This window comes from Bubalus kerabau, chromosome 19, assembly GCF_029407905.1.
Source record: "Bubalus kerabau isolate K-KA32 ecotype Philippines breed swamp buffalo chromosome 19, PCC_UOA_SB_1v2, whole genome shotgun sequence".
Lineage (NCBI taxonomy): Eukaryota > Metazoa > Chordata > Mammalia > Artiodactyla > Bovidae > Bubalus > Bubalus kerabau.
The window spans coordinates 48,271,375-48,294,874 of record NC_073642.1 but is presented as its reverse complement, the minus strand read 5'-3'; the positions used below and the strand labels follow the sequence as shown (position 1 = coordinate 48,294,874).

General features: G+C 49.3%; 1 protein-coding gene and 1 long non-coding RNA gene across 2 annotated transcripts; one reads left to right on the top strand and one right to left on the bottom strand.

Moving 5' to 3' along the window:
- Positions 1 to 7,704: 7,704 nt before the first annotated feature.
- Positions 7,705 to 11,562, top strand: FOXA1 (forkhead box A1). Its single transcript, XM_055556057.1, has 2 exons — positions 7,705 to 7,776; positions 10,144 to 11,562. The coding sequence occupies exons 1-2, from the start codon at positions 7,705 to 7,707 to the stop codon at positions 11,476 to 11,478; spliced, it is 1,407 nt and encodes a 468-aa protein (XP_055412032.1). The 3' UTR covers positions 11,479 to 11,562.
- A 2,420-nt stretch (positions 11,563 to 13,982) lies between these two features.
- Positions 13,983 to 15,838, bottom strand: LOC129633841 (uncharacterized). The gene is made up of 2 exons (XR_008705329.1): positions 15,241 to 15,838; positions 13,983 to 14,625 (listed from the first exon to the last, which is right to left on the bottom strand). It is a non-coding gene; the product is annotated as an uncharacterized LOC129633841 (long non-coding RNA).
- Positions 15,839 to 23,500: the final 7,662 nt, after the last annotated feature.

Genomic DNA, 23,500 nt, shown 5'->3' with positions numbered 1-23,500 from the left:
CCACAGGGTCTGCAGTTAATACCTTGTAACAACAACACGGCAGGTTCGGAGAGGTTTAGTGGTCCTTTAAGAAAATGATTACATCACACTGGGAAGGTGCGTGGAATAAAATGCTTTAGATCCTAAAGACTGGAAGACAATGAAGGTAAAAGCCTGAAAACTTTGAGCGCGCCGCCACCTCCGTGGTGCGCTGAGCGTCTGGCATCTGGGAGGGTCACTTTGGGGACTCTTGCTGTGCCACCCGTCCTGGTCGCGCCCCGCCTCTGCAGGTGCCCCCCGGAGTCCCGGGGCGGAAACGCCGCGCGCTCAGCGCTGGGCACAATCCGGGACTAACAGTGCTTTTCCTTCTCATTCCGTGGGATCGGCTTCATCCCTTGGCCAATTTAAACATATTATTTAAACACGGAAGTTTCCTTTACAGATTGGAGTGAAACATTTTGCTTAATGGAAAGTAGATGGGGTTCTTCAACTTTTAATCGATATCTTTGTTGAAAGGTGCGGTTGGCCGCCTTTTCACAGCGGGGGAAAGTGAAAACATTTGCCTCGGGTCACACGTTGAGGGTCCTAGATGAGCAACGGCGGCCGTTGATTCTGTCAAAGGCCGGGTACAGGTGAGGTGGGGGCATTTCCCATTCGATCATGTCACCACGATGATTTAGGTTAAAATTAAGCATCACGTACATGGGAAGAACCAAGCCCAGCGGGCCTGAAAATCCAAGGATCCCAAGGTTCTGAAGCCCTAGCCATTATGCTAAAAATATCTGTTCATCTATTTGTTCATTGTACTGTCCATTCATTTCTCAAGCCCATTGAACTGAGACAAGTCCCTGAGATCCTCTCACTTGGACCAGCATCTTTTCCCATCTGACACCAACCTGGCCAGTCTCTGGATTGGAGCAGTTAGTTCAGTGATTGAGTCAACAAATCTTTATTGAAGTCTACTAACCCCAGGTTCTGCTGCAGCAGTGGAGACCACTGTAGTCTGCACCCTCAGAGAGTTTCTAGTCCAGTGGGGGAAAGAAAAAAAAATGAAAAGACACAAATGGAATTTGCTGTTGAGGAGGGATAAAAACCTGGCAGGAACTTAGACAAAGGTGTGGACCTAAGATCCCCTGGAGACGGAAATGGAAACCCACTCCAGTATTCTTGCCTTGAAAATCCCATGGACAGAAGAGCCTGGTGGACTACAGTCCATGGGATGGCAAAAGAGTTGGACATGACTTAACGACTAAACAACAGCAACAGAAATGGACCTAAAGAAGGCAGACCTCAGTTAGTTGGGGAAGTCTGCAAATTTCTCAAGACCCAGGGAGGCTGCACTGGACTTGCCACCACAGTGTAGGCATCCGCATTTCCTTACTTTGATCCATTTGCAATAGACAACCAAGATGGCAGCATTCAGAAAGTGGTGAAAGAGCCTGCAAATTTTGCTGTATCCTAGCAAAAGGGAATGCTGCCAGGGAGCCCTCTTCCCAGTGTTTCTCTTTACAAGAAACTCACTGCATGTGAGCTAAGTACTGGTTTTACTCTGTGACCCTTAGGACAAGAAAAATCAAACAGCTTCAAACAGATGTACTATTTTAAAACAAAGCTTTCCCTAGCTCTGGAATAGCTTGCTGGAAATCCCAAAAGCAACCACTCAACAGTGTCCTCCAATCGAATTTTAAATAATGAACATAACCTCCCTCTAGCCATGCCACGCCAATCCAAAAGCACAATTTTAAAATTAGGAGAGAGATCAGGAAGCCAATACAATGGGAAAAGCCTGGCTATAACACATTTTTACCCTTTCACCCCCATGTGTAGGATATGATTTATGTAATTGTTACAAAAGCATCTGTTAAATAGAACTATGTAAATTTGAGGGTAATCACATTTGAATAGCCCAAGTTAAGCCACCAGGTCAGGCTGAAGGGCCCTGAGAAAGTCTTGGGTGTACCTGTGGTGGAGACCAGTGGATGGAGAACGGGGAGTTCAGGGACTGAGAAGTTAAACGTTCCTTAGCAATTAGGGAAGGATTGAGGTCTAAGCGAGCAAACCCAACCCTTTGTTTCCATCACTGCTTCCCACTAGCCTGAGCTTCTGCCATTTGGAGCAATGGAGGTTCTGACATATCAACGCCTACACCTCCAATCTCCCAGTTGCATACCTGGAGCAGCATAGGAGGAAAGATTGGGATCTCAAAGCTTTCTCCCCCCTCAAACGCACCCCACTCCGCTCCTTCGGGGGCACACAGTAGGGCCTCAGCCACTCTAGTCCTTTTCTGCTCTCAGACTTAAACGTTTGTCACATCTCCCTATAATTTTTCAACTCTGAAGCAGTGCATTTCCAATTACTCCCCCCAAGACCCCCTCCCTAGTGGTTTTCAAGTAACCACAGGGGGAAAATACGGGCACCACTATGCAGAGATAGCCACTCCAGGAGTGTGCAGGGGTGAGGAAAGATTTTAGGGATTGGGCCACTTTCTCCAGCTGGCGTGAATAAAGCTGTCTGGTGACTCGGAGAAACAGCTGCCTGGAGACACGCGACGGCCTCGGGGACCTGGACCAGCGTGGGATTGGGGGTGGGGTGGGGTGGGGGGGGTGAAGCGTTTTATGCGCGACCCTCCAAGGACAGAGGCCCTGCGAGGACCGACTGGCTTCTGACTCCTACCTCCCAAGGCTAGTGATGGCCCAGGAGGGCAGGTCGCCCTTCCCAACCTTTCTCATTTCAATACATGAAAATGAGAGTTGATTTTGGCAAGTCGCTGCTCGCTCACGGCCAGAGAGACGGTTTTGTCGCCCGCGGGCGGAGGCCAGGTGGGGAGCAGCTCCGGCTCCGACATCCGGCTGTGGGCGAGCCCGGCCCGCGACCCGGGTCGCTCAGAAACCCGGCAGCGGCTCAAGGAGCTGTAGGGGAAGGGACACATCCAGGGATGAAGAACCGGGATTAAAATGTTACATTAAAATTTTTTTTCAGTAAAGTGAAAGCCCTGGATGTACATGTCTGTGGATCCACATACACAGATACCTGCCGGAAAACGCAGACTTCCCCACAGGGAACCGACAAGGCGGGTTAAGGCTTACCCTACCTACTGAGGGTCAAACGCCTAGTGAATTAATTTCTTAAATTGATGTAATGATAGAAGCCACCACTTCCCTGGTGGCTCAGTCGGTAAAGAATCCGCCTGCAATGCGGGGGACCTGGGTTGGATCCCTGGGTTGGGAGGATCCCCTGGAGGAGGGCATGGCAACCCGCTCCAGTATTCTTGCCTGGAGAATCCCATGGACAGAGGAGCCTGACGGGCTACAGTCCACGAGGTCATAAAGAGTCGGACACGACTGAGCAAGGGCAGAGGAAGAAAGGAAAGGAGAAGAGAGAGGCAGCGGGGGAACAAGGAGCTCGGTGCTGAACTTCTGACCCTCTGCGCCCTCACCCTGGCCTGGGGGGCGGCGGGACTCGAAGGCCGCGTCTCGGCGGCGGCGGCGGGCGGGAGGCCGAGGCCGGCGCTGGGGTCCGCCCTCTCGCGGCGCCGGCCCTTCCTCAGCTCCCGCACACACCTCTGTCCTCGAGGGCCAGGCACACGCAGGAGTAGACAGTTGCTTCCAGTGTCCCAAGCCTTGCTCGGTCCTAAACCGACCCGGGGCCCCGTCCCAGGCGACTGTGAACCAACCGCGTGCAAGGCGACAGGTCTTAGTTTCTCGGCATCTGATTCTCCCGGAAGGTGGAGGATCGAAGCTTCTTATCTGGGGGGCGGGTGGGAGCCTGAGGAGGAGCTCGGATCACCCTGCAGCGAGCGTGCACCCTGGGCCCGCGGCCGCGGGCGAGATCTGGCCGAGGCTCGTCGGGGAGGGGAGAGCTGGCGGGGAAAGGGGACACATTTTAGACCCCGCCGCCCCGGGCCCTGCTGTCTGCCACGCGTCTAAACGGTCCCGCTGAACAGGTAGGACCTGGTGCCGCCAAAGACAGCCAGCTGGGCCCGAGGCGCGAGCCCCCGGCCTTTGCTTCCAGTCGTCGCCCTCGACTTCTCCCTGACCGAGTGGAGATCTGAGGAAGGGGCTCCTAAGCCAGGTAATGCTGGGAGAGCGGAGCGAAGGTGGCTAAGTTCGGTGGGTGGGCCAGGCGCCACAGGCCCCCGGGGCCCGACTGCGAGGAGAGTGGACCCCAAGGGGGTAGAGGGCGCAGCTTCCGGGAAGGGCGGGGCCCCTTCCTCCGTCCTTGTTCACCTGGAGGTACCCGCGCACCTGCCATCGCGACTGCCCTGACTCCCTCCATCCAAGGAGCCTGCCCACCCCGCTACCCAGGCCACTCCAGGCGCGCTCTGTTCGCCCTGGCACAGGCCACTTGAGCCCGGGACATCCCAGGAGCCGCCACGTGGCTGCCCTCGGGGCTCCTTTACCTCGAGTCCCCCACCCCCACCCCCCCGCCGCAACCCCACCTCCCCAACACAGAAGGCAGATCCAGTTGCCCGAAAAGCGCAATCTTTCTGCACCGCGTAAAGGCAGGGCCTATTAGGGAGAAAAGGTTGGAAATGAGCAGGCTGCAGCAGCCGGCCTCGTTACCTGGTTGCTGGTCAGCAACCTAGAAACAGCAGTTTTGTTGGTCGTTAATTTTCCAAACCAAAGACCCAATAGGGCACTGATGATTCGCTTTTAAATCTCACGGAAATGCCCGACTGGCAGCAGGGTACACTAGAACTTCACCTTCTAAATTTGTTAGGTGTCTTGGAACACCGCGACTGAGATGGAGAGAGGCTAGAAGCTCACCGAGCTGCCGCCTTTCCTTCTTCTTGGCCTCGGGCAGTCGGCTCTAGGAACCAAAAATCTCTGGCTGAGGGAGGCGTGCGAGGTTCCATTCTCGCCTGCTAGTGCTGGCTGGGGGCGCCTGCGGCAGGAATCCGCCCGCGTTCCCTTCCCACGACAGGAGGCGCTGTGATCGCGGGAATTCCTCGGGCTGCCGACCGGGTCCCCAAGCTGGATCAAGGTTCTAAAACTGGCAGAGCCCACTCTTCACCACCGATCTTGAGCTTTGGAGAAGCCCTGAAGAAACTTCAATTTGGCCATCCGCTTTGAAAAATGGGCGTTCCCCCCTCCCCCCGCCCCGCCACCAAGCTGAATTTTTTGTAAGATGAGGTCTAGTGGGTTTGAGAAGTGTGCTGAAAGGAAGATTTTTTTTTTTTAATTGACTCCCTTTACGGTTACAGCCTTTGGTTTGGTTTGTTTTCCCCTTAAAGCTCCGGCTTTTTGTGCAACATAAAAGTTATTGCTAAGTTGTTACTACCCATAGAAAATACCCTAGTCATGCTGGATGTGGTGGAAGAGCCAAGAGGGCGTTGGCGAATCACCGCGGGAAGGAACAAGGAAGCTCATTAGCACTGAAAGTACCCCCACCTCCCCAGTCAGGCTGAGGAGCCTATGCATCCGTGTACTTCACAAATGGGACTAAGGTCCTGCTGTTGATGAGAACTTTGCACAAAAGAATTAGTTTCTGACTGTCGCCCTGAGAAATATGTGCAGACCCACACGTTTGCAGATACATTTACACAAATTGATGGGACTGGCTTGCAGTCCCAGGGACAGGCTGCAGTTGGGGAGGGCGACTGGCTGCTGAATTCCAGGTGATTTAATTTCACTCTCAAGCCTTTCCTTACAATGTGACGTTACTCACCACCACCAGCACCCCCCTTTTTTTTTCTTAAAGGAATTGGAATCCAATGCTTTTATCTTTTTTTTTATTTCCTTAACTACACATCTTCACCCTCTCATGCTCTCCTGCTAATTTAAGAGATTTGTTTGGTTCAAGGATTTAATGTGATTCTCTTGCCAGATTTCAAGGAAGAAAGGTTTGTAAGAACAAAGCACAGGGGGGGAAAGGAATCTGTTTGGAAGACAAGTTAAAACACATTTCTTAAAATGAGATTAATAACAGTTTAAAACTTTGCCAAACAAGAATATTTCACGGATTCTTAGTCCTTTCAGAAAGATTTTTTATTGCTACTTAAAACCTAGTGATTCTCCGAAAGTACAGCACATACATGGCCACACACACACACACTCAGCAACACACAACCACCATAGTACAACTTCTCACCAACTCACTGCCTACCACCCAGTCATTTGGGTTGGTCCTCCCCAGGGCTTGTGGGCAAGCCACTACCCAGAGTCTCATAGAAGCCAAGAGGCTTTGCTTGAAGAAGCACTTCCCACGGATGTCCAGTCCCAGCCCGGCCACTCCAGATCGGAGATGGGACCAAGCACCGCCGTCACCACCGCTGGCTTCGGCCTGGCACCTCTCTAGCCGAGTAGATGCATTCCCGCGCCCGAGACCAGCCTCTCCCGGCGCGTATTTAGGGAGATGTCCCCTCCCCCTGACCTTTCCCTATCAGAAACCAGACGGTCGCCTCCAGCTCAGTCCCCGAGGCTGCGGAAGGGGGGCGGGAGGAGGAGCTGGGCAGAGGGAGGACGGCCCGACTCGGGTCCGCCTGCCCTATCACATAGACATCTGTTCTCAGTTTCTTCCTCTTCATGATCGCTACAGATGACAGGGGGAGTAGAGCGGATCGAGGTGGAAAAAAAAAAGTTATGTCATAAAGATATAAAACGGTGTTGTGACTCACCTGCTGTTAGCCGCAGGTACGGGTTTCATGGCAGCGTCTCCACTCTGCTAGCCAGGAGCCGGAATCGGCCTAACGTCACCTGGGTCGGCTGACTCAGATGGCCGAGTTTCTAGTGACGGGGCAAAAGTGGGGCTTTTTCCGTTTTCAATCCTGAAGTCCGGGGCGGGGGGCGGGGGCGGGAGAAGGAAGTCTGAATTTTCCAGTCTCCCGAGGTTGAACTTTTAGGTCAGGAATCAGAAGGGCGGGAGCTGGAAGCGGGCAGAAGAGTAGGAGGCAGGAGGGGCGCGGGACGGGGTTGCAGCACCGAGGGCCGAATGTCCCCCAGGGGAACCCTGGGGTCATGTATCCGGCTCTACCCCCCAGGAGCCCGGGCTCCAACGCCACCGCCCCCAGGGCTTCATCGGCTGCGCGGTTCCCATCCAAAACCCTCGCTAGCACTCCCGGCCCCGCCTATTTTTCTTTTTTCCTCTTCCAAAGAGGGGTTACACACACCGCCCCCCCTTCCCTCCACCACCACCACCCCGGTTTCCCTCTTCCCCCAGCCTCCCGGCTTAAACCAATTACGCCGCTTGGCAAACAAAGTGAGGGGTCGGGTTTGGGGGAGGGGGCTCGGCGAGAGGGGGCCCAGGGGGCGCGCGCGGCGGCGGCGGCGCGGCGGGGCGGGAGGCGCGGCGGCCGGACTGGCGGGCGGCCGCCTCGCAGGTGCACCTCGGGCTTTGTAGGTGCGAGCGTCTTTGTGCGGCGGACAAATGGGGAGAGGACGAGGAGGTGGGCACTCGAGCGACGTAAGATCCACATCAGCTCAACTGCACTCATCTCGCAGAGGCCGCCAGCTCACTTCCCGCGGAGGCGCTCCCCGGCGCCGCGCTCCGCGGCCGCCGCCTGCCCCCGCCCGCCCCACCGCCGCCGCCGCCGCCGCCGCCGCCGCCGCCGCCGAGCACGCCGCGCCCCGCAGCTCCTGGCTTCCTCCTCGCTAGGGTGGCGTTGGGCCGGCGCGGGCGCTCGGGTGACTGCAGCGGGCTCGGCTCCCCGCCCCCCGCCCCGGGCCGCGCGGCTGCCAGTCGCTTCGCACAGGGCTGGATGGTTGCACCGAGCAGGGTGGCTCCAGGATGTTAGGGACTGTGAAGATGGAAGGGCACGAGAGCAGTGACTGGAACAGCTACTATGCGGACACACAGGAGGTGAGAGGCGGGCGGCAGGCGGGACGTTCCTGGAGCCCGTGCTGGGACGGGGGAAACCTGGCGAGGCGGGCAGCAGGCGGACTGGGGGCGCCTCCTCCGTGCCACCGGTGCCTACCCACCCGGGTTAGCCCCGGCCGGGCCTTGGCTAAACGGGCCTGGGGGCCGGATCCTCAGCCCGGCCCGGGGACGGGATTCCGGCGATCGGCGCTCAGAGCGGGCGAGTCGGTTTTAGGAAACTCTTGCTGTGAAAGCACCCGCTCTCTGGGACGCACTTGCCTCTTGCTTGCGGAGAACGGGAGCCAGAGCCCAGACCCGGGTGTCGCGCGCGGGTTGGCTGGCTGGCGGAGGTATGAGTTTGAGGCAAGTCTGAAAAGGCTAGAATTCGCCCGGGGGGGCAGTTTCTTCCTTCCGTAGTTGAATTCTCAGATGTCTTCTAATGAAAGCGCTCAGCCGCTAATAATGCGCCTCTTGATAATGAAATGATTCCGAAATTTTGTAAAAGTTCTTCAAAACCCCTATTTGGGGAGAAGTGTGCTTCTTCCTCTTTAGAACCGCTGGGTGGCGCTAGTGCGAGCTGACTTTTCCTCCAGCACTCCGGGCGGGCGGAGAACCTGTTTCTCTTCATTGTCCCCTTGGTGGCACGTTCGTGTGGTTTATTTTATCAATACAGTGTGCACAAAGGGATTGCGAGGAAAACCAGGTACAGGCAGGACCACCTCCTACTCCTAAAAGTATTTCTCCGGAAATAACTGGCGATTACCCTCCAAAAATTTACCATTATTGAAAACGTTTATTGAAACTGCCTTGGATAATCTTGGGAAGAGGAAAAGAAAAGTAAAATATACTTTAAGACATGGACAGAAAAACATAAAATCAAGAAATATTTTCATGGTAATTAATTTATTTAGATTTATATATGTATATATTCACAAACATATCCCGAGTTTATTTGCATACTATAGCAGAATGTGTGCCTAATTAAATGTTTGTTCACCTTTTATGTTTTCAAATAAAGTCATGTTTTCAGATGAAAATAAATGTAAGGATACTATTATTTTTATTAAGTTAACAGATAAGTAGTTTTTACATTTCTATACTCTATATTTTTAACATATCTAGTGCATTCTCAGATTGCCATTGATAAGTTTCCCCCTACTGATGATTTAAGCAGCTCAGAACACTTCCTCAGATTTAATTCACATACAGTCATCTCCGCTCACTAGTGAGTTAAATTCTCTATGAAAAGAGCTTTACAGGTTAGAATTGGGAAGTAGAATAGCATTAAGAGAAAGCAAGTGGACTTTGATTTTTGAATTTTAAAGTATTTAATAATATTCATATAGTTTCAAAAGCCAGGTTTTGAGATGATCAGTGGCAAAATATCAGACTATGTAAAAAATGTGATTATTTCTATAAATTTTGTCACCAAAATTTTCAAACATTAGGGCCCTGGAAATAGGTAATGAAATTAGTGCAAGTTTATGAATGGCTGTAAAGTCATGTTAAATGTAGGTTGTGCATTGATATTATTATGTACCCTCCCCTACTCTTTCTCCTATTATATATCTATTTTTTCCAAAAGTTACTCAACTTCTGAGTTTTTTCCCTTTTAATATTACAATTGCTACAAGTAGATGGGAAAACTACTTCTAAATATAATGAACAACAAAAAGTCACCATTTGGTAAAAGCTGCTAAGACAGTAAAGCCAGTTGTTTGGAAATGTTTGGTCATATGGCCATGGATGATTTGCTCTATCAGGGAGAGGTTAACTAACAGTCACCCGGAACAGCGCGGGCCGCTACGTGGTCAGCCCAGGCCTGGCAGGCTTAGGCGAGATGGGTGCAAATCTGGGGATGTTGCCCGCCTAGGGGTGGGGGCTGGGGCATGGGGGGAAGCAGTGTCATACCCACCGCAAGCTTAAGGTGGAGCGAATAAGCAGAGGATCCGAGATATTAATTCTATTTTCGGAGTTTTAACTCCTTTCAAGCAAAAGGACGGCTTTGCCGAGGCCCGATCTGGGGTGGAAAGTGGGATACCGCCTGGCGTGGATAGAGGCAATGGAGGGGCCCCAGAAGCCGGCCCCTAAGCCTGGCGTGTAAGACGATTACACATCTTCCTGGGGACATATTTTCTGTGCGTGCTTGTCTTTCATGCCTGCCGAGCTAGGATTTCCCCCCCTGCCGTGCACGACATCTCTTTGCTGGCTCTGGGGAGGGCGCTCGCCGGTTTGCCCCTGGTTAGGGGATCTTAGACTTTGCAGAAATGGCCTCTTCTCGTTTTCGGATTTGCCGGGGGGCCAGTAGCCGCCAGCGCACCCACTGCTAACTCAGCCCTTCGGGGCCTCTTCACGCTGTCTCCGCTCCAGGCCTACTCCTCCGTCCCGGTCAGCAACATGAACTCGGGTCTGGGCACCATGAATTCCATGAACACCTACATGACCATGAACACCATGAGCACGAGCGGCAACATGACCCCGGCTTCGTTCAACATGTCCTACGCAAACCCAGGCCTGGGAGCCGGACTGAGCCCCGGGGCGGTGGCTGGCATGCCCGGCGGCTCTGCGGGCGCCATGAATAGCATGACGGCGGGCGTGACGGCCATGGGGACGACGCTGAGCCCAGGCGGCATGGGGGCTATGGGCGCGCAGCCGGCGGCCTCCATGAATGGCCTGGGGCCCTACGCGGCCGCCATGAACCCGTGCATGAGCCCCATGGCGTACGCGCCGTCCAACCTGGGCCGCAGCCGTGCTGCCGGCGGCGGCGGCGACGCCAAGACTTTCAAGCGCAGCTATCCTCACGCCAAGCCACCCTACTCGTACATCTCTCTCATCACCATGGCCATCCAGCAGGCGCCCAGCAAGATGCTCACACTGAGCGAGATCTATCAGTGGATCATGGACCTCTTCCCCTATTACCGGCAGAACCAGCAGCGCTGGCAGAACTCCATCCGCCACTCGCTCTCCTTCAACGACTGCTTTGTCAAAGTGGCCCGCTCCCCTGACAAGCCAGGCAAGGGTTCCTATTGGACGCTGCACCCGGACTCCGGCAACATGTTCGAGAACGGCTGTTACTTGCGCCGCCAGAAGCGCTTCAAGTGCGAGAAGCAGCCGGGCCCCGGGGGCGGGAGCGGCGGCGGCGGCCCCAAGGGTGGCCCAGAGAGCCGCAAGGACCCCTCGAGCGCTGCCAACCCCAGCGCCGACTCGCCCCTTCATCGCGGTGTGCGTGGGAAGGCCGGCCAGCTAGAGGGCGCGCCGGCCCCCGGGCCCGCCGCCAGCCCCCAGACTCTGGACCACGGCGGGGCGGCGGCGACAGGGGGCGCCTCGGAGTTGAAGACTCCAGCCACCTCGGCTGCTCCTCCGATCAGCTCTGGGCCTGGGGCGCTGGTATCCGTGCCCCCCTCCCACCCGGCGCATGGCTTGGCACCCCACGAGTCCCAGCTGCACATGAAAGGGGACCCTCACTACTCCTTCAATCATCCTTTCTCCATCAACAACCTCATGTCCTCCTCGGAGCAGCAGCACAAGTTGGACTTCAAGGCATACGAGCAGGCACTACAGTACTCGCCCTACGGCAGCGCATTGCCCGCCAGCTTGCCCCTCGGCGGCGCCTCGGTGGCCACGAGGAGCCCCATTGAGCCCTCAGCCCTGGAGCCAGCCTACTACCAAGGTGTGTATTCCAGACCCGTTCTAAACACTTCTTAGCTCCCTGGGACCGGGGGTCTGTCTGTCTGGCATGGCCATGCTGGTAGCAGGGGAGAGAGAGAGAGAAATCAACAGCAAACAAAACCACACATACCAAGCCGACAGCAGCATAATGAAATCCCAACTATTTTTATTTCCTTTTTTTGTGTGTGCACAATCTTTCCCCTAGTGCAAAAGACTGTTACTTTGTTACTGTTGTTCAAAACGCCTTGTGTATATTATTACAAAGAAAACCAACCTCAAACCAACAAAAGTTGTCCTGCAAAGTTTAATGATCCACAAGTGTATATATATATAAATCCTCCTGCTTCCTTGTCCTTCTCCCTTTCTTCCCTCTTCCCCCCTGCAGACATGTTCTAGTCTGTGCAGGATTTATTTAAAAAAAAAAGAAAGATGGTCAAGCTTGTAAAATATTTGTTTGTGCTTTTTTTCCCCTCCTCACCTGATTCCCCTCCCCCCTCCCACAGACACACACAGTTTACAGGTCCATGGCAATACTCTTAACCATAAGAACTGAAAGGGTGAAGAAACAAGTAGACACCAGGACTGTTAAAAGTACTGAAGGACAGTGCTGCTGTTACACAGCAAAACATAAACAGATTAGAGCCACTTCTTTTCAGCTTGCATTTCAGATACACTCAGATAGCAGATGTCTCTAAATGAAATACATATCTACCATATATATGAACTTATTTATGCACATGCTCAGATATGTAGATGACATCCATATATTTATATAACATATAAAGGTAATAGGTAGGTGATATACCTGCTCTTGAGTTGCCGGACCAAGAAGTTACAAAGACACCCTCTTCCCCTCCTCTCCACCCACACATAGCCCTGGGAATCAATTCCTTGAGAATTGCCCTTGTCAATAACTCTACTCCTTGTTTTGCAGAGGGCCATGGGCATGTCATTCTGAGGTCATATAACATGTGTAAAATTAGCTTTTTTGTATTTATACCATTTAAAGGATTTTTTTTTTCCCCAGAAAACAAAAGGGGGGGAATACTATTACCATGTTGGAGGAGAGATAAGTTATAGGGAGCTGTATTTCAAAATTTGGTCCAAGGTTCCAAAATCCAATTGATTGTGGCCATTTTAATTATTGCCATTGTGTGCTTGTTTCATTCAGTGTTAATGCACTTTTCACAGTTGGACATGGTGTTAGTATAGCCAGACGGGTTCCATTATTATTCCTCTTCGCTTTCTCAATGTTAATTTATTGCATGGTTTATTCTTTTTTCTTTACAGCTGAAATTGCTTTAAATGATGGTTAAAATTACAAAATAAAATGTTAATTTTTATCAGTGTGATTGTAATCAAAATATTTTGATTTAAATAATGAAAATGAGAAATTTTAAGCTGTGGAATATGTTCTTGATCATTTGCAGCTAAGGACTTTAAATAAATCAAATGTTAACAAAAAGAAAATTTCTGCTATTTTCCTTAATTAAATCCAAAATGGATATTCTGAATATGATATTTTTCAAAGCCCAGCACTGAATAGAAATGACAAAAACGAAAGAATCTTAAATTTTTTGTTTTTTTTATTTTTATTATATGAACGTGTAGCTAGGGAAAAGTAATTAAGGAGATTCAATAAAAGAAGATAAATTAAAAGGTAGATAAATTGATTTAATATCCTAAGAATTGAGTTTTTGAAAGATTCTTTATTCCTTGTAATGTTTACTTCAATTTTTGACAAGGGCTTAAGTCTTCTGTGCTTCCTTTGAGCCTTTCTACAATGAACTCAAATATTATTAATTTAACTACCTTCCCCCCCTTCTCCAGTGTATCATTTTCCTTTATCTGAAAGTATTTGAGTGAGAATAAAATATCAGATGTAGCCGATAAAATTAAGTTGTCTACAAGAGAGGATCCAGAACCGTCTTTTTACTAAAGGAGAGGCGAAATTTAACCATCATGGCAGCTTTAGAGGAGGCCCAGGGAGGCCCGGGTTAATTCACTCCTGCAGGGGAAGCTTTGTGCCACCAGGACGTTTCAGGGTTGTGGGTATTTTGTGAAGGTATTTTTAAAAAATATTGTTACAAATTTTTTTTTTCCCCAAGAACTTAAAAACTGATGATTTGTTTGCCTTCTAAGAAGCTTTCAAATGCAACTTCACACCTCTACAGTTGGTTGAGATCACAAAATCAGTAATCTCCTTTGATAGTAGGCTCACTTTCCAGTCCACCTATTTCTTTGTCAGCCTCGTCGGATTGACATCAACAATAACAACACTAGGCCAAGCAGAGGCTGGCCTGCCTGAGCCCTTGTGTATGAACTCCATCCTAGCCAGGGCTTGAACTTGGACAGCCTTTACTTTGATCGCCTACTCCTTACCGCGGACAAGATAAAAAGAGCTGTGTGAGTCCCTTAATTATCGAGTAATTGCCTCCCCAGATGAGAAAAGGGGTGCCATGTAGCACTTGAGAAAAATCCAGAAATCCAACCCCTCGCTCTCACTTCAGCTAATGAAAGGAGGAGATGGAAACTATTGATTTGAGTAATTTCAAAATTTAATTTAGAGGCCTCTCGGAAGGACGTTAAAGTCTCAAAGAGAGGGAAAAGCTTTCAATCCCAATAGTTATTTATATTTATACAATGGGCAACGTTGGCAAATTCGAGTTCCAAAAGTAATATAAAGGCATGAGCTTGATCCTCGGAATCTTACTCGGACCCACTGAACCTAAATCGTCTTACTTTGTTCCCTTCCCTTTTTCTAACAAATTAGCAATAAAGTGTCTTGCATTCACCCACCAGGCTTAAGTCGGCCTCAGTTCTTGGTCTCTTACTTGGCGGAGACTTTTTCAAGGTTCGCGGGGGACGGTGTGCGGCGGGTTTACGGCCGAGGCCACTCTGGAGACCCGCCTGGGGAGCTAGCCCGGTGGATCGTGGCTAGCGGGGCTCGCCTCGTGAGCTTCTCAGGCTATTTTCTAACCGCACCCTCGGCCACCTCTGGGCGATGCCATCTGCGCCCGGTGTGTTAGGACGCGCGCGGGCTGGGCGCCGGCGCGTCCGGTTGCCGGGGAAGGAGGACAGAGAGAAGGACCGCAAGCATCTTGAGGTGACAAGTGCAGTTAGTTCTTCATTGTTTGGGCATTTTCCCCTCCTAGCGAATAAATCTTCTGTTGAGCCCGAGACCTAAAAGTCAACAAAGAAGGCCAGGCGCCTCGTTACCGCTCCTGCGGCCCCAACGCCCTCGTTGCCGCGGCTGCTCCCGCTGCGTAATCCCTTCCTCGGAAACCGGGACACACAAATGCCGGAACGCCCGGGGCTGGGACGCGGAGCCCCAGGGCCAGGAGGAAAACATCTGTGGTTCCGAGGGAGTGCTGGGACCCTCCCGGAGCGCGCCGGCTTCCCGCGACCCCCTCCCACCTCCCTTTTCGTCCCGGAGCTTCCAGATTTCTACACCTCGGACGCTCCTGCAGCAGACGGCCGGAAAGGGGATGCTGACCGCTCACCCGCGGTCCACCGGACTCTTTTTATTTAGGAATTTCGCCCGAGGTGGGGGAGGGGTCTCCCGAGGGGGAGGGAGGGGACGAGAAGGGAAAAACCTTCCTTTAGACCCATGTGCAAAGCTCCGGAGGCCTTCCGATCCACTGACTAACCGCAGAGCAAACATTTTTAGAAAACAAGAAAAAGGTTTTGAGAGTGAGTATAGTGTTGGGGAGGGGAGCTTCAGAAGTTACCTTCACCTTGTCCCAGGCCTGAAACATTTTTTTTAATTGATAAATTTAGGGATGAAGAAAAGCTCACCGGTTGTGTTCAGAAACTCCACAATTTAAATGTGTTTCCAAGTAGAAAGCAGCTCAGCGTTTTCCACAGGATAGCTACCAGTGTTTAAACCGAAGATAAAATTTAATTTCCATTGTCCCTTCGCGATACCCTCATAGTAGAAAAAAACTGGTGAGAATCATTATGGCAGGAGGGATTAAACAAAGAAAATCCTATTAAAGTTCTCAACTTCCGTTTTCAGTCTCTGAAAGCTAGATACCCGATTGATATCACTGAAAGTATAAAAAACATTATTTTACTCAGGAGTCTAACAGATTTGAATAAGCCATGGCAGTAAAGAATTCCTGGAGTGATAGAAATTGAAAACTTCGTTGTTTTGGCACTTTAAATAATTGATCTCAATTCCACGAAAATGCTTATTACATTTCTTTGCAGAAAACTTCTGTGATCGATACAAATTACTCTCAATGCAGGCTAGTGTAGGAGACCTGTAGCCCAAATTAATTAACCTTTCCTCAAGATCAATTGGTCTTCTGTTGATTTAGCAGTAATATTGCAGAACATTTAGCTATAATGTATTTTAATGTGATACTTCAATATGTCGAGGAAAAATGCTAAATAAAAGATATAATTGTTTAAATTATATAATAGGTTGATAATTTGTTTAAATGTTTTACTTTCAAAAATCAAATTTAAATTGCTTATTTGAACTGTAGTAAAACTGTTTTGCAACTAAATGGGGTTAAGATAATGTCTAATTACTTCAAGATAATTATGTGCAAAAAGGTGATTATTTGTAAGCTACCTTGGACTAAATAGGAAATTAAATTATGCTGAAATCTAGAAATAAGATTTTCCTGAACTGAATCATTGGCATATGTAGAAACTCATGAGAGTAAGAATGTAATAAAATGAAATAACTTGGGAGGTTTTACAACCTTACTACTTAAAAATAGAATCCATTTGGAGAGAGAAAAGGTTTTTAAGAAGTCCTTTATTCAAGTTTTATTTTCTACAAATGATCCTAGTGTATCCAATTAACATTTAAAAACAGATTACTTTAAATATTCTCATTTCCCCCCCCTTCCAAATAGTAAAGTTTGAGGCCATAATGTTTCCACTGGTGTTTCTCTTTTTAGCTCCTGGTCTAGCTCAGTTCATTGAACTTTGGACAACTGGGACTGCAGCCTTCATTTTTTTTTTTTTTTTTTTTTCTTCTCCAGCCATCATACTAGTAAGCAATTTGGGGCTGGAACATATCCATTCTGTTCAACTTTAACTTGTAAAGTGCATGCATTTTCCTTCTTATGAATATGTCTTTTAATCTGACAAAGGGGAAATTCTCCCTTGCTACCTTTCTTTTTCTAAATTCCTCATTTCTCCAGTTATATTAGCTCTTGAGTGCACAGTGTAAGAGCAAAGCTCATGGTGAGCATGAGCTCCCCTCTGCAGCCCTGGAAAGTGAGGAGCATCCCTCCTTCTAGATATCACTTCCTGATGTTTTGGGGTTCTCTATGTCCTAGTCAACTTAGAGTATAAAAGCAGAATATTCTTTCTCAAAATCCAGGAAGGAAAGGGCTTGGATGGAATAAATGCTTGAAGACCTCAGAATTCAAGTGGGATGCCAGTCAAGGCACATCCAGAGCAAGTTGAGACCAGTGGTCAGTGCCACTCAGTGTGAGTGAGGTTGCCTTGGGTTGACTTTCTATTTCTTTTCTTCTCTTCAACATTACACACCAAGGACTTTTTCTTTTCTTTTTCTTTCTTTTTTAATTCCTGAAACTAAGAAAAACAACCTGGAAATACCCCTTCCCCCAAGCATTGCCTGGAATTAGGGGAAAATGTTTTCAACTGGAAACCTCCTTAGTTTCTTTCCCCTCTCTCCCATGAAATTTCAGTTAGTTCTTTGCTTGTTTGATCATGTCCCAGGTCCGCTTTCTCTCTCTCTCTCTCCCTGTCTCTCTCTCTCTCACACACACACCAAGGAGTTGTTATTTTAAAACACAAACAATTTAATGAGAAGAATGTAAGGGGCTTCTTGGGGGTGGGGGAGTGTTTCGTTTATAGATTTAATTTTAAGGACACGTTATGCACTAGGGAGCAAGGACACTCCCGCTTAGTGCTGCACTCCTGGAAAGCTGATTTTCTTGGCGCGGTTCAGGTGACTGGGGTGTTTCTGGGACGTTCCAGCAGCCCTGGGTCCCACCTGGGAGCCTACTGCTTCAGTTCCAGAGCCCAGCTACAAACGCCTAACCGCAAAGCTCCTCAACTCGGAGGGCCACCTCCTGCCGCGCTCTCCACCGCTTCTTCCTAGGTGGAGGCCGATTCACAAGCTCCAACTGCAATGAGCCGTGTTGTAGCGTAGGGCACCAGCCAGGTTTTTTCGCCTCTGCCTGGAATCACTGCCTTCTGCTGACACGCGCTTCCTTTGTGTTATGCCTGGCTAATATATTAATGGGGCGGATAACCCAGATCCTTTGAGGAGGGGTAGAGGGGGGTTGGAGACAGGGAAGGGAGAGAAGGAAAGAGAACTGATCTAGCTGCTGACCCTTGGGCCAAAGTGTTGAGAGGCGAGCGGGCGGCAGGAGAGGGAGGGGGGCGCGGGTTGCGAATCCAGGTGGGGAAAGTTCACGTTGAGGGCGCTATAAGCAAACTTAAATGCCTGCACCAAGTGATTTAGAAAGAGCGATCTGATGCTAATGTGCAGCCCCGGGTTCAGAACTGCGAGGCCCGGACGCCACGCATGCTGGAGAACCTGCCCCGCTGGCCGAGCGGGCCATGCGCCTCCGGGTCCCCCGCTCCGCGTTACGCCCTCACCCGCCGCCCCCCGCCCGGAGCTGGGTCGCCCTGCGCGGTGTCCTCGAGTCACAGGTGAAAAATCCTAACTGCGTGTGGCACGGATGCCCCTGCCTGCGGTGTTGTTACACCTCCGCAGACTGATCCAGCTCTAGCTGAGACAGCCACCTTAGATGCTGGATCCCAGTGACTAAACCTAAAGACTTCCAACCTCCTTCACCCACTGCCTTCCCCAGCCTCACCTCCAAAGGGCTGTCTGGCCTCCCAGTCGGGGGTCTTAACTGATTAACCACGAAGGCATCCCCTGCGCTACGCCACGAAGTGGGCGCGAGGAACTGCGACCCCAGGCCCCAGAGGACGCTCCTGGTGGGTGCGGGTCTGTTCTCTGGTTCCAGCCTCTCAGCTGGTACGGCCGAGCCCCCTCTCGCCAGGCCTGCGGCCCCGCCCGCCAGACAGTGCCGGCGCACCCCCGAGACATATGCTGTCCGCAGGCCGCGCGGCCCGACGTGGTGCTCATTGCAGAGGCGGTTCTCAGCCCATCAAAAGCCCAGGCTTTCTTCAGCCGTATGGGCCGCGAGGTGAACAACAATGCCCGGGCCCCTTCACTTCAAAAGCGGCGATCAGGGGAAAGGCTCCCCTAGAGAATTTTTTTTTTTCCTCCTCTGCCTTTCATTCCAGGTTTAAAAAAAAAAAAGGCATCAGCAACTCCAGGGCCCGGGCGAGCCTAATGCCCTTTGATGGGGATTGAATTCATTATCTCCAATAACACAATTGTGCTTGGCCAACGAAAAGAGCAAAGCGGGGCTCTATCCCGCCCGAGGGGCCCGGCCGGGCGGGGCGGGCCAGCGAGGCGCGCTCCTGGGACCCGCTCCGAGGCGCAGTTGCAGCGGGCCCGGCCGGGATGCGACACCCCCGGCGCGCGGGGGCGCGGCCCTCCAGGAGGCTGCAGGACCCGATGGCGCCGCCCGCGGAGGCAGCGGGGAGGGGGTGGGGCGGCTCTCGGGCTTGATTTGTTTTTCGTGTCTCCCTTTGCGGCCATGCCCCGAGGGCTGGGTGTTTACTCTCTTCGCTCCCGGCCTCCAGCTGTGAAGTAGCGGGGGGCCCCCGCTCGCCCGCCAGAAAGGACGCCCTGCGCCAGTGGCTGAGCGCGAAGGGTTCTCAGCATCCTGGTGGCGCAGCCCGACCCCCCGGCGTCCTGGGCTCCAAGCCAGCTATACTCGCAACGCAGCACTGATAAACCCGGCTTTAAATAGCCCCTGTCCTGGAGCCCGCTCCGCTCATGCTTTCACAGCAGCTACCTGCATTAATCGCAGAACCGCGCCAGGAGCCTGAGCCCCGACGGCCGGACACTACGTCCGGTACCCAGGCGCCAGGCCCCAGCCCGGGACTTGAGGTGCTGTACCTTCGCTTCGGGTCGGGTGGACACTGCCCGGGACCCCTACCTCCACGCGAGCGCCTCCTCCCGGCTTCCTCTGCTATCTTTGCCCTTTCAGTTTCCTCCGGGCCCTGCGGTCCTGAGTGGACGCAGGTGAAAACAGGGGCTAAAACGGGTACTGTTAGGTACCTTGATTTCAGGTGTGTGTGCGTGTATGCAATTCCATAAGAATCAAGATCAAAGAAGACTTCTATAAGTGCCTAAAATTTGAGTCATTTCATTGCTAGGCGTACTTTCTACGCAACCCTATTTCCCCCGTCACTGATTATTGTGGACAGTATGTGTTGCAGTTTTATTTCAATCAGATAACGAATAATAAAGAAAATAGAAACTTTTGTGTGTGTGTGTGTGTGAGAATACATAAAATGCTCTATGGTAGTAACCATGGGTTAGGATTAGTCATCCCTCGCAGATTAGTCATGGCTATCCCAATCTTGAAGCTTTGACTCCACTTTTCTCTTCAGGGCATTAGAGCCAGCACACATATACTATAGGCTTCTCTGGTGGCTCAGACCCGTAAAGAATCCATCTACAATGCAGGAGAACCAGGTTCAATCCCTGGGTCTGGAAGATCCTCTGGAAAAGGGAATGGCTACCCACTCCAGTATTCTTGCCTGGAGAATTTCATGGACAGAGGAGCCTGGTGGGTACAGTCCCTGGGGTTGCAAAGAGTTGGACTAAGCAACTAGAATAATAGATATCGATAGGTAGATAGTTAGATATGCCAGATATAGGATATGTGTATGGAGACACACACAATTAGATATGCGGATTTAGAAGACCATACGGAAGATCCTTCTGTTCCTATGACTGTCCCCTAAGCATGAAAGCAATAAATTAAGTGATCTGTTGATTTGGGGGCAAACCAAGAAAAGCATTTCAGATGTAAGACTTTCAGCTAGGTATTATTGTCATCAAGAGATACAGGATATTTTTTAGCTTTTTTTAAAAAAATTACTTTTAATTGAAAGATGATTGCTTTACAATATTCATTGGTTTCTGCCATACATCAACAGAGATACAGGAATTTTGTTATTTATTCCCTTCAGCATTAAGTGGTGAAAACTTTACACATTTATCCCAAGAAACTTGGACCAGTTCCCCCAGTTTTTAGGCCTAGGAATCTGGGGGAGGTGGAGGAGAAAAATCTATTGTGATAGGTAATGTTAAGGAGATGACTTCAGTTCTTTCGTCCTTCATTTTCTTTTCTTTTGTTTTTTTCTCTCCTCTTTTTGTCTTACACAGTAACATCCTGAATACAGCCTACATGAAAACATGTACTTACTTTTATGAAGACTTTATGGTTTTCATTTGCATCAAAAAGGATGTAAAATATTAACTTGCAGATATTCTGGATCTCTAATAAAGAGGTCTATGGGTAACACTAGTCTTTAGATGAGTTATCAAACTCCAGATCTGTATTACAAATTGTCAAGGAATGAATGACTTCTCCCCCGCACCCTACCCCACATTTTATTAACTTATTAAAGAATGGATCTGAATCTTGGTGACCTAGACATTTACAGTGTGGTGTTATTTAAGTCACCTTTTATAAAATCTCTTTTGTAACATCAAGTAGAGGTTTAATCTTCGTCCTCAATATGACATGCTATTCCACACCTGGTGGACTGATGTGCTTCCTTTGTTCATTACCACGTGTTTAGAAATACTGGGGAGAGAAAGGCATTTATACTGACTAAAGATGGCAGTGACTTAGATTTTACAGATTAACAATTTGAGTAAGAGTTTAACATAGCATGCATGACCAGAATAAGTTATATGTAGGTATAGCTATTTGGCGGAGAAGGCAATGGCACCCCACTCCAGTACTCCTGCCTGGAAAATCCCATGGACCGAGGAGCCTGGTAGGCTGCAGTCCATGGGGTCGCTGAGGGTCGGACACGACTGAGCGACTTCATTTTCACTTTTCACTTTCATGCATTGGAGAAGGAAATAGCAACCCAATCCAGTGTTCTTGCCTGGAGAATCCCAGGGACAGGGTAGCCTGGTGGGCTGCCATCTATGGGGTCACAGAGAGTAGGACACGACTGAAGTGACTTAGCAGCAGCAGCATAGCTATCTGGGAATTAATTTTTACAACATTTTGAGGACATCAGAGTAAACACATTCTGGACTCAATGTAAGAACTATTCTGTGAGTAACAATGTGTTCAAAATAACCACCAAAAAAGCTTTAATTCCGACATATAAAGAATTATATGACTTCAGGTGAGCAGGGTGCCATAGGATGGATGAATTACTAAATAAAAAATATCATGATTTTCATGTAGATATATTCGATGATGAAGCAAAATTAGGAGGGAAGGAAGTGTAAAGCATTTCAGTAGGAGTGAGAATTCAATGTTACCTAAAGTGCAACCCCAGAGCATATTTTAGCCCAGAGAGTCACTGCCTGGGACTCCAGTACATGGTAAAAGGAAAGATCGATTTACTGTTTTCTCTTCTACGCACCTGTGAGTTTACTCCCCTCAGAGTTTTCCCAAATCAAGTCAGGAATATATTTAAATGTAAGAACTGAAGAACTTCCACTTCTTACCAGTGTATTGGAGAAGCACTATATTTCAATGCAAGACATCTTGCCAACAGAATATTTTCTCCGATATTTTCAACTTACATTTTAAATGAGCTTCTTGGGAGATCCATTTTCATTCAGCCTTAAACCTGTTTCAGATACTTGGATGTTTATGTCTTTATTTATGTAACCAATCTATACACATTTACTTTCTCTAATTCTCGCCTAAGATTGGTCCAAATAAAGTGTCCCAGGTGGGAAAGCACCTTTAACAAGTATAAGCATTTGACTTTCTATTCTTAATACTGAAAGGGGAAAAATAAAGTTAAACCTCAGCGATTCCTTTCAATTATACCAGCATTATAAACAGGAAACTTGGTCCATTTGTGAATGCCATCCAAATCATGAAGCTAAATCATGCAGCTTCTTCATCTTTATGTATGACTATTGTAAGAAGTAGGCTTCTTACTTTCTGGTGGCTCAGTGGTGAAGAATCTGCCAATGCATGAGACATGAACTCAGTCCCTGGGTCAGGAATATCCCTGGAGAAGGAAATAGCAACCCGCTCCAGTATTCTTGCCTGGGAAATCTCATGGACAGAGGAGCCTGGCGGGCTACGGTCCATGGGGTTGCAAAAGAGTTGGACACGACTTAGCAACTAAACAACAACAAATTGTAAGAGGTAAAAGAACTTCAGTTTCTCAAAACGTGTTAAGTTCTTAATTTATAAGAACAAGATCAAGAAACCAATCTGGAGGTTGGTTCATTTAAAAGAAATACTGTTCCTCGGACTAGAGAAGGTTTAGAGTATTTGTTAATCTGTGGTACACAGATTTACCTGTGACCTACCAGGAATATATTATGTCAGAGTTTTCTTTAATAAAGATGCTGCTGCCAAGTCGCTTCAGTTGTGTCCGACTCTGTGCGACCCCACGGACTGCAGCCTACCAGGCTTCTCCGTCCCTGGGATTCTCCAGGCAAGAACACCTGGAGTGGGTTGCCATTTCCTTCTCCAATAAAGACACTGAGGAAGTTCATTATTAAACTTCTAAAGAGAAGTTAAAGTTTTAAATTTCACTTTCAGAGAATCCAGATTCTAGGTTCCCAAGGCTCTGAAGGATTCACCACTTTCTCTACAGTGACCACTGCTCTATGCTTTGCCAAGAATTAACACTCCAGACTATACCTGTCTCTCAAGTTACAACACCTCTACTGAGTCAGGCAATTAGAAACGAGATGCTTATTGAATTTGACTGATAATTCACTTTGGAAGTATAATCATAGTAAGAACAGATTGAGGGTTAAGTAGGGAGGAAAAAAATGAGAAATGAAAAATGATTTCTACTACATTCCACTCACCTCCATCATCTTATAAAATAGAATAGTGAAAGGGAAAATTGGAATTGTAATAAAAGTGAAAGGTTGTAAGGCCTATGATGACTCAAAGAGTAACAGTAAGAAGTTGTATAATAATATTATTATCTATATAAATGTATTGAATGCAAAATTCCAATGATA